Genomic DNA, 11,260 nt, shown 5'->3' with positions numbered 1-11,260 from the left:
AAAGCAAAAAGATAAGAACTCAAAACAGATCCTTAATGTATGCCTATGGTAATTGGAAATTCTCTAGTTTCTCCATCTATAGTCCTTACACTTGTCATTATTCCATCGTACATATCCTTAATGACATCGGTATACCTACAACATACACCATTTTTTTCTAAAACCCACCATAGAAGGTATCCTATCATATGCTTTCTCAAGGTCAATAAATATCAATTGCAAGTCCCTCTTCTTTTCCCTAAATTTTTCCATTAATATTCTTAAAAGATAAATAGCTTCTGTGATAGATCTCCCAGACATAAAACCAAATTGATTTTCTGAGATCTTCATTTCTAACCTTAATCTTTGTTCAACTACTCCTTCTCATAGTTTCATCGTATGACTCATAAGTTTAATTCCACGATAATTATTACAATTTTGAATATCTCCTTTATTTTTGTATATAAGTATTAAACTGTTTTTCCTCCATTCATCTGACATTTTCTTAATTTTTACAATTGTATTAAATAAATTAGTTAACCATATAATTCCGTTATCACCCAAGCATTTCCAAACTTCAATTGGGATATTATTTGGTCCCATAGCTTTCCCATTCTTCATCTTTTTTAGTGCAAACTTAACTTCGTTAACTCTAATTTGGCGAATAAATCTTACATTTTTAGTCTTTTCCTCATTTGACAATTCTAAGTTTAAGCATTCTATTTGGTTTTCGTTAAACAACTTACTAAAATAACTTCGCCATCTTTCTTTAATATCTTCGTCCTTAACCAAGACAATATCATCCTCACTTTTTATACATTTTACATTTCCTAAGTTCTTACTCTTCCTTTCTCTAACTTTAGCAATTTTAAATATATCTCTTTCCCCTTCTTTTGTACCTAATCTATCATACAAACTATTAAATGATCTATATTTAGCTTTACTAACAACCCTTTTTGCATCTTTTCTTGCCTCATATTTTTCAAAGTTATCTCTGTTTCAACATTTTTACCATGTTTCATACCAAATTCTTTTTGTCTTTATGATTTTTTGTACATCGTTATCCCACCACCAACTTTCTTTGCTATTCGAGAATCTTCCCTTTGATTCACCTAAAATCTATTTTGCTATCTTTTTAATAAAGCTAGCTAATCTATTCCAAAGAGTATTTGTATCTATCCCATCCTCTAAGGTCCAATATCCTTCTTTGATCATTTTATCTTTAAATTTTATTATATTTTCTCCTTTTAGGTTCCACCATCTAGTTCTTTTACACTGGTTTATTTTATCCTTTTTCTTCCATTTTTTAACACATATATCTAACACTAAGACTCTACAGTGTGGTTAGGCTTTTACCTGGAATAACTTTACAATCCTTGCATGATAAATGATCTACCCTACTTTCACAAGAATACAATAAGAATACAAAATATAAGATGCTTCATCTACTTGCATGGGCTAATTGGTTAACATGCAGTTTCGAGGTACAAGAACAACAAAACTAAGCCTTAGTCCCACTAAGTGGGGTCGGCTATATGAATTCTTTTCCGCCAATTTATGCGATCATGGATCATTTCTTTTGATAGATTTAAGGATATTAAATCCTTACTCACTGTCTCCTCCCAAATTATTTTAGGTCTACCCCTACCCCTTCTACTGCACCCCATAGTAACTAAGTCACTCTTCCTCACAGGTGCACTATAAGGCCTACGTTGCAAGTGTCCATACCATCTGAGTCGTCCCTCCCTTATCTTATCTTCTATAGGGGCTACACCTAACTTACCACAAATATGTTCATTCCTTAATTTATCTTTCAATGTTATACCACTCATCCATCTAAGTATCCTCATCTCGGCAACTTTTACTTTTTGGATATTATGTTTCTTCGTCGCCCAACATTCCAATTCATATAACATAGCTGGTCTTATAACTATCTTATAAAACTTTCCTTTCAATTTTAAGGGTATTCTACGATCACATAGCACACTTGAAGCACTTCTCCATTTTACCTAACCTGCTTTAACTCTATGAATTACATCATCTTCAATTTCTCCTTCAGCTTGCATAATAGATTAACATGCAATTTCAAGGTGATTCACTATATTACCATCAGGTTGCATTAAGGAAATAGGGACCTAATGCATCTATAGAGAAATTGCAATCAGGTATGCAAAGTGTCATGGTCCTACATTTTTGTAACCGTGACACACAACAAATGACTCAATGGACAATCTTGAATGGTTACAATGTTCATGTTGGATGGGTTATGAAAGGAAGTTCGGTTAGCATGGATTATTTTGAATGTCAATGTGACATTGTGGTGGATTTAAACAGTTGCGATGGTGGCGTTCTTGGGCTGTGATGTATGATCATTAGACCTGTAGTTAGTTACTCGTATATGAGTGAGAATGCATCAAAGAGATTATTCTTAGAGGAACACCAAGTGAGCGACCTAATTCTCCAGGTATTGTCCTGGGTAGCGCTCAAGTGGGGCTTTAGACACCCTATAGGCCTCATCCTTATAAGTACAAAAGGGCATTGGGATGTGGTTTTCCAGAGGGCACATTAGCCATTGTAGCTAGAGGGCAATTTGCTCAGATGAAAAGAATTGAGTTCAAGTATGGAAAACTAGAGGACAGTGATATCAGAATTTTAGCCACAATAGACGGTGGCTAAAATAGTTTGTTAGAGGACATGGAAGACTGAAAATGCTAATAACAGTTGGAACCCAAGGTGCGAACTATACTATTGAGTCTTGGGGATTCTAAGAGAGAATTTGAGCATATATTTGATGGTTGTATAGACCAAATTTCCAATATTTGAATTGGGCAATTTGTGAGAATACCGGGTATGCTTTGAGAAGTTTAGGATCTAGACCCCCTAACTTATAAGATTGGTCAAATATTAAAAAATCCTAGGGTGTGGACTCATCATTGGAGTGGAATGTTGGAAAAGAGATTTTAGGACTCTAGGGTGGGACTCATCTTTGGAGTGAATGTTGGAAATGAGCTTTGATGCCATAGTTGGTGTGATAGCCACATAGTTGTGAGGTTGTTAGATTTGGAGTCTCTTTAGGATGTGGAATTACCTTTGAAGTATAATGTCGAGAATGAGCCCTGATGATGCATTTAAGTGTGGGAACCTTATCTACAAGTGAGAAAAACATGGAAAAGAAAACAGTGAAGCCTTTGGTATAATATTGGATGAATGAGGGTTTCAGAATGGAACTCTCTGTAGAAGAAAGGAAGTTGCATTAACCTCCAAGTGATGGTTTCAAATCAGTGTGTCAAAAGTGAATTGAGAAGTCGAATCACAGCCAAAATGGCATTGCAAGGTGTGAACCCCTTGGGTTGAGCGGGTGTGGTTCTCAGCTAATTTAAATAGAGAGGTCAACTTTGGGATGGAGTTCGCCTTTAGGAATCAGTTGACAAATCTTCTACACTCTAAGTAGGAAGTTTGGGTTTCTAAGAGACGAGAACGAAATATTAAGGTTGGGTGAAGGTAAGAGAGGTTGAACAATGCTCTTGGACAAGGTGATTTCATTGAGGTACCAAAATTTAGAATGTGGTTCTTAAAGGAAGCTGAAAAATATTAGTTTAGGTCTGAATTGGGAAGGAAAACATTCTGTTCATGAATGTACGCCAACAGGGTCTTTGGATAAGAACTGGCTTTAGGTCTAATGTGGGTAATGGAGACAATTGATGTGCCATTAGGAGATGAGCTGTTGAAGCTTGGTTGTTCAAAATGCTCTTGATTGGGGCTTGTGGAAGCTTCACTAGAAGCTAGATGGGTTTTAGTCAACAAGGATGTTGATAAGATGGAGTCAAGAAGATGCCACGGTCTTACATTCTTGTAAGCACGACACATGTTAAATGGCTCCCTTGGAAATCTTGGATGGTTATGATGTTCATGTCAGCTGTGTTGTCGAAGGGACTCCAGTTAACATGGAGTTGATTATGTAGATGTCATAAGACATGTTCTAAATGTTACTCAACATTGTGGTGGATCCGAATAATTGTTGGCATTCTCAAGTTGTGATGTATGCCATTAGACACACGATTAGCAACTCATATGTGAATAAGAATGCATTGGAGAGATTATTCCTAGGAGAACACTAGATGAGTTGCATGCTTCCTTTGAGATCCTCTTGTTATTAAGTGAGCACCCTCAAACGAGCTTTAGATGTCCTTGAAGGGTGCCCTAGGCTTCTGCGTAGGATAGGGAGTGCCACAGAGGACTCATGGGAAAATGATGTTGCAAAATCACTCTCAGCTTCACACTCGTGTTGGCCCTTGGGTATGCTTTTGGGCAGAGTCATCTCATGCCCAATAAACTATCAAGGGTGTTCATCCTTTGTACGTCAAACTTGAGTAGTGTATGGCCACTTCCCTTAGCTTTGGCTAGTAGGTAGTAAGTGGTAAGTGCTCTTACATGAGAATTGTGCTACAAGGATGAGCATTACATTGTGTTGGTGGAATGTGAGTTTAACACCCTTGCTATTTGCATTATGATTCCTCAATCACAATCTTAGTTGGGACAACGTTTGTTGTGCCGTGGGACTTAACCACCGAATTGGACATTGGAGTGTTTCCATAGATGAGGAGTACTATTGGATAGGACTAGATCTAGTCTATTCCCTGCACAGGCATGACTTTGTCACATTTTAGGAAAATTAAGGAAAGGGTGATTGCTTTTTCCTGGAATTCTGCTGCCCTGTGGCACTAAGTGTCACAAGAGTGACACCAAAAATTTTCAGCAATATGTACTTGGTACACCAAGGTGAAGGAATTTGTCGTCCAATCATTTTTCTTTGCACATCAGTTGCTTTTCTTTACAAATACAAAATGAGCCATGCTAGGCAAAGTGCCATGCACTAATGTTTGATTGTGTCCATCAATGGTAGTGCCCCCACAATTGGTCCCATGATGTGAACAACTGTGATCGTAAAGTCTTGTGCAGCATGACTCAATACATAATATACAGAAAACATAGACCACCCACCGCCACATAGGAAAAAATAAATAAGTAAATTAAGACGGACTTCACCACTGTGATTCCATGGAAATTCCTCGCCTCTCTAAGACAAATGATTTCAATATCCCATCCAAAATACAACAACTTCACAAACGCAACTCTTACTAATTGCAATGTGTTTTTTATTCCTTTCTTTTAATACTATGATTTTCTACGGATAAATTACAACAAAAGGAGGCAAGCTTTATCCATTCCTAATATTTTATTTTCCCTAACAGAGGGATTAAACCAATAAAAAGAGTGGACAGGACTAGATGTAGTCTAGTCACTGCACAAGCATGACTCTGTCACAATTTAGGGAGATTAAAGCAAGGGTGATTCCTTGTGCCCTCAAAATTCTGCTGTCTTGCGACACTAAGTGTCACAAGAGTAGCACCCCAAAAAAAAAAAAATAATCTAAATAGTTAATCAATAAGTATTTGGTACACCCGGGTGAAGCAATTTGTCATCCAATTATTTTGCTTTGCACATAATCTGCTTTTCTTAACAAATACAAAATGAGCCATGCTAGGCACAGTATCATGCACTACTATTTGATTGTCCACCAATGGTAGTGTTCCCTCAATTGGTCCCATGATGTGAACAACTGTGATACTAAAGTCTTGGGCAACTCAATATATATAAAACAACAGCCATCTACCTCCACACAAAAAAATAAATAAATGAAAACGGGTTTCTCCACTATGATTCCACAGAAATTCCTAGCCTCTTTAAGAGAAATTGATTTCAATATTCCATCCAAAATACAACAACTTCACAAATGCAACTCTTACTATTTTCTATGTGTTTTTTCTTCCTTTCTTTTTACACTTTGATTTTCCAAGGATAAATTACAGTAAGGGAAGGCAAGCTTTTATCCATTCCTATTATTTTAATTTCCCTATTGGAGGGATTAAACTAGTAAAGAGTTTTGTACAATCCTGGGATTGCTGTCACACAACTAACGGAGACCTACTGAAATTTCATGTAAGCAAAAGTTCAGTCCCCAAAAATGAAAATCAGGCCAAAGTTTTAGTATCACAATAAGACATAAAAAGAGCACTCCTACTGCAATATGAGTGTTCTACAATGTAATATTTTCAACTAGTCATCCAACTATTTAACTTCAGCACATAATGTGGTTTCCTAAACAAGTAGAGCAAACCAACCAACAACATCCCTTTCACCTTCCCCTCAACTAGACAGCTCCCAAACGCCCTATTTTTTTTTAAAAAAAATTATATTATTATTATTTCTAAAGTTTCAAAGATAACTGAATCCTTATTTTTACTATTGCACCTCGTTGGTTTCTCTTTTTGAAGTGGAGAAAAAGAGGCGTTACAGAGACTAGAACTTCAAAGACAAAACCAGTTGTCGTTTTCTAAGTTCTAACAGTATAGATGAGGAGGAAATATGGAACAATGACCCAATTTACAAGAAACAAAACCAACACATGCAACTGCGCAAGTGCATCCAACAAAATAATTCAGTACAAACTATCAAGGCATGCCACAAAACATAAAAATTCCCCATGATAAGATCCCCAATTCTCAGTTTGTCATTTATCCTTACAAATAAAGCAAAAAGCACAGAAACAACAGTAACAACACTGAAAGAAACACAACCCGTCAAACTCCCCCAACCTAAATTTACCTCAAGAATCATTCCTCGACTCACCCGAACAACACCCACCTCCATGCTGATGATGATGGTGATGGTGATGGTGATGATGGTGATGATTCTGCTTACCCTTAAGCTGCTTCCGCATATCGTAGGCGTCCTCTCCGTCCGCATAATACTTGGCCTCCACATCGTGAATCTTGTACCCCAGCGTCTCCGCATACAAATTAAACGCCGCACGGTTACTCTTCCGCACATGGAGCGACACATATTCGGCGCCGAACACCTGTTCCATGGCGTTCTGCGCCGCCGTCATGAGCTTGGTGGCGAGCCCAAGTTTGCGGTGGGTGCGGAGGACGGCGAGGGAGGTGATGTGCCCGTGGCACTCAGAGCTCTCCTCTTCCATCTTGGCGAGGACGTAGCCGACGATGCGGCCGTTGTAGTCCTCGGCGACGTAGAGGAGCTGCGGCCACGAGAGGATGTGGTAGAAGTAATACTTCATCTGGTAGTTCTCCGGCAGGCAGAGCAGGTTGCAGGCCTGCATAGCGAGCAGGTCGTCTATTGTGGCCTTGCGTATGCAAACCATTGTGGATTCTAGGGTTAGGGTTTCTGATTGGGGGTTCTCTTCTAGTGTCCGGGACGGGAAGGTAGCTGGACGAGCAAGATAAGAACAGAACCGCATCCGTAAGCCTCGTCAAAAAGGCCGAGCCCGGCATTCCGACCCGACCCGACCCGACTCAATCCAACACCCGCCCCACTTTATTGTTGGTATCTTAAAATTTTGAAGGGTAAAAGAGTAAAACTCACTTAACTTTGCAAGGTCTAAATAAAAAATATCTGAACCTCATGAGTCTTTTGAAAATTTTTATAGAACTCTTTAAACACTCATCATTTTTTAATTTATTATTACGTCAAGCGAGAAATATAAGTGTCCAAAAAATTAACTGTATAGAACCGCTTGATGAGTTTTGAAAATTTTAGAAAAAAATCAAATCTTTGTGTCTAATCTTAAAAGGGATTCACAAAAAATTTAAAATATCGAAGAAAGCTTACATTTATTTTTTTTCAAACGTAAAGAAAGACTACTGCCTTTCGTTTAAAATCAAATTAAAAAAAAAATAGTATTTTTTCTTGACTTCTCTATTCAAGAAATTTCACGTGAAATATTTAATTTCCATATTTTTTTATGCAAATGTACAAATTGAAACAAAATAATTATTGTAAGAGTTTTTTCTGTGTACAATGTTTTTGATAATTCAATATACTCATTCAATTAGCTAGGTTTTGACCAATGTTAGAGAACTTCACCACATACATTATTTATTTGAGTGAGTAGTTGTGTCGCAAAAGCCTTTGGACTTCTTCACTTGCAAAAAATAATTTTATTTTTTATTTTCAATTAATACAAAAAATACTACATTTTTGGAGTAATTATCATATATCCTTAGGCATGTGCACTTGGGAACCATGGTTTTATTTTTCATTTTTAATTTTCTAATGAATTACAAAAATACTAATTTGTTTTCCAAATTTTAAAATTTTTATTTAAGAAACTGCAAAATAAAAAGATTTAATGAGCTGCAAAAAATAATTTTCAGTTTTTGTTATAGATTTCTAAATATTTAAAATAAGTGTCACTTTCTTTTCCAACTTTTAAAAATTTAAACAAGAAATTAAATATATAAAAATAATGAAAATATGTTTTCCAAAATATTAATACGAATTAAAAAACTGAATAAAAAAAAGTAACATTTTTGTAATTACTTAAAAAATAGAACAATAAATAAAATTATTTTCCGCAAGTGAACAATGTTAAATTTATTACGATGTAGCATTTCTATATAAATACTGAAAAAACAAGAAATAAACTGAATTTTTTTTTATTTTAAAAATAAAAAAATATTTTTCAAAATGATACAATCCCTTAATTTCTTTCGAGAGTCTTCCCATAAATAAAACTGGTGTAAACAAAAGAAACAACTCAAATCTACATTATCGAAGTAAACCTTGAATGGTTTAATGATAATACTATTGAGGAACGTAAGAATAAATAATCAAAAATTTGGTAAGGTGTAAACATGCTTTCCTAGTAGGATGACTCGTTGTATTGATATTTTTCATATAGTTAAGAATGGTCATGATATAAAAATTTAATAACTTACAAAAGAAACTACATTCTCTAGATAAAACAAATGACAAAAAAATAAAGTTTTATTAATTCATGACGTAAAGTAGACTACACAATTATTTTCAAGTTTTACCATATGAATATCTATTCTTATATCCTATTTCACATTACATAAAACAACACAAATTTTTACATAAATTGCTTTTTTTATTTATAAATTATTCTATTCAAATTCAATTTTTATTCCATTATAGTCTAATACGATTCTATTTTCACAAATAGACATTTCGTAAACAAAAGGTAGCCTAATTATGTCATTAAATTTAATTATACTTCTATTATTTAATCATTACATTTCAAAATACCCAAGCTCGATAGCTCAATTACCCAAACTTGGGTACAGTTAAATAGGAAAAAGGTTAATCACTAACTAGGATTCCCCTTTTGATGGTTCTAAACTCAAGCTGTCCTATGAGCTCTGCTTGTTGAATTTCCACAATCTTATATGCTTGCCGTTGTGTGTGGTGACAACCTTCTTCATTCCAACAGCTAAGCATGTGATGGGAGGTCTAGTGCTCCTTGGAACCCTACTTATGCAGGTGTCTTCTGAAAGCCTTCTTCCTTTCCTTCTCTCAATGATTCCATCTGTGCTTTTAGAATAACTTGGTAATACTGGTGTGTTCCTAGAAGAACTTGGTAACAATCTATCCTCCATGACACAACTAGAAAGTACTGAACCTGTGTTCTGATCTAAAATACGCAGCACGCCATCAATTCCCCCAACAACTAATGTTGCCACATCGTTTTGGAGGGTTTGCATAGAATAAATGATGTTTGGACTCACTCGTCTCTCCCATAGACTTCGCATTGTCCTGCAAGATAAATCAGAGTGGAGCCTTTACACATTTTTGATTGATTTACAACAATTCAGGACAGGTCAATCATGGAACTCCAATACAGTTGGACAAGAAGGATGGTGGTCTGCATTAAAAGCAGCCTGCAGATGCATTTATGGTTTTTTTTTTGTTATATTACACATCATAATTTGCAAATGCACCATGGCAAGTTGCAGGCTTTGATGGCCATACCCAGAGGGCTCATCCCCTGAAAATTCACTCATTTCCCATTTCTAAGGTATTGACATTTCAATCGTAGCAAGCCAAGCATTTATTAAGTGCTTTAAGGTCAAGCATTTTAAGCTCGTACAAACTTCTCTCAACAGATAGCATTCTAGTGTTCTACATATGACATAGGAATACCTTTGAAAGAGTTACAGTCCATCAAATATGAATGCAAAAGATGCAAAGTATGATTCTAGTTTACCTAAGGTCCCAACAAGCAGCATATCCAGCAGTTGATCCAGAAAACACTAAATGAGAACTGTGGTTGAAATACAAGGTCCTTATGCCTGAGAAAAGAAGTAGAAATCAAATTTATGCAGTCAATTGCCAAGTAAAATGGCACACATATTAAACAGAGCAAGATGAAAACAAATAAATATTCCACCAGAACTGTAGCAATAGTAATCCACAGCCATGACTGGTATTGGACATCCACAAAAAAATGAGATCACAGTCGGCCATAACTTCATAGAAACATGGCCATAAGACTATGATATCTGCATGATCCTAACTCAAGATTGCATGTTGGCCATCCCTATTTGAGGCCCGGGATAAAAGGCAATCCCCCACTTTATTATGTTGGTAAAAAATCAACATGTCCTAAACTAAGGAAAAAGATAAATTCAATCTGGGGAAAACTGAAATTGCTTTTGCAGTTCCCACAACTTCTTCATCCACATAAAGAGAAAGAACAAAAATGCTTTTAAACCAAGTCACTTGGTGAAGAACTATCTACCAGAAGACAGGCTTTAGTATAAATAAAAAAACCCAACTTCTTTCTCTTAGACCAAACCTTTATAATAAAAAACACAAAATAAAAAATAATGATATCTCACACATTACTTAAATACTCCAACTATCTAGCAAATGCTTGGCATGATATCATCAATCGGAACAGAAGTAAAAAATAGAAGGCACAGGTCAAAATATAAGCAATGCAAGAAAGGCAATAATGATTGAAAGTATTTCCCAAAAATCCATACTACACAACCTGTGGAATTAGTTGACCTTAAGGTAGCTACTCGCTGATCAGATGAGAGACCTGAAATTGTGATACTTCCAAGAGAAGAACCACTAAGAATCAATTGGTCGTCGTTCAGAGATAAGCAAGTTATGGGCCCAGCATGCATCCTGCAAAGAAGAGATCAAAATTACTGTCTATAAGACAAATACTGAGAAGTGATGAAGAAAAGCATTTAGCTTCTACTAGGAAATTATATTCGGAAGTACTGCATGAAACTTGAAAATTTTGTGTAAGCACCACATAGAACAGATTCCTGTTATCCAACAGTGGCAAATAAGAAAGGTTCCAATCTACGTGATCCATCCAATATATACTGTCAATAAAGTTCCTTCTTGTTCCTCTTATATGCAACCATTTAAGAACCCAAAATATAAT

At 35.8% G+C, this 11,260-nt stretch overlaps 2 protein-coding genes across 2 annotated transcripts in view; both read right to left on the bottom strand.

The window, feature by feature from the left end:
* Positions 1–6,422: 6,422 nt before the first annotated feature.
* LOC131164384 (N-terminal acetyltransferase A complex catalytic subunit NAA10) lies at positions 6,423–7,344 on the bottom strand. Its single transcript, XM_058121526.1, has one exon. The coding sequence runs from the start codon at positions 7,292–7,294 to the stop codon at positions 6,647–6,649; it is 648 nt and encodes a 215-aa protein (XP_057977509.1). The 5' UTR covers positions 7,295–7,344; the 3' UTR covers positions 6,423–6,646.
* A 1,681-nt stretch (positions 7,345–9,025) lies between these two features.
* The window catches only part of LOC131164383 (F-box/WD-40 repeat-containing protein At3g52030), a 49,631-nt gene continuing 47,396 nt past the window's right edge, over positions 9,026–11,260 (bottom strand). Inside the window, exons 7-9 of the mRNA XM_058121525.1 lie at positions 10,853–10,992; positions 10,064–10,148; positions 9,026–9,612 (exon numbers count right to left, since the gene is read on the bottom strand). Coding sequence (XP_057977508.1) covers positions 9,210–9,612; positions 10,064–10,148; positions 10,853–10,992 — 628 coding nt within the window. The 3' untranslated portion in view covers positions 9,026–9,209. The remainder of the gene's footprint in view (positions 9,613–10,063; positions 10,149–10,852; positions 10,993–11,260) is intronic.

Source organism: Malania oleifera, chromosome 9 (assembly GCF_029873635.1).
Source record: "Malania oleifera isolate guangnan ecotype guangnan chromosome 9, ASM2987363v1, whole genome shotgun sequence".
In the NCBI taxonomy this organism is placed as follows: Eukaryota; Viridiplantae; Streptophyta; class Magnoliopsida; order Santalales; family Ximeniaceae; genus Malania; species Malania oleifera.
This window is presented reverse-complemented; position numbering and strand designations above follow the sequence as displayed.

Bases quoted from the DNA above. Each gene is read 5' to 3' on its own strand.
- LOC131164384 (XM_058121526.1), bottom strand. From the start codon at position 7,294: ATGCGGTTCTGTTCTTATCTTGCTCGTCCAGCTACCTTCCCGTCCCGG.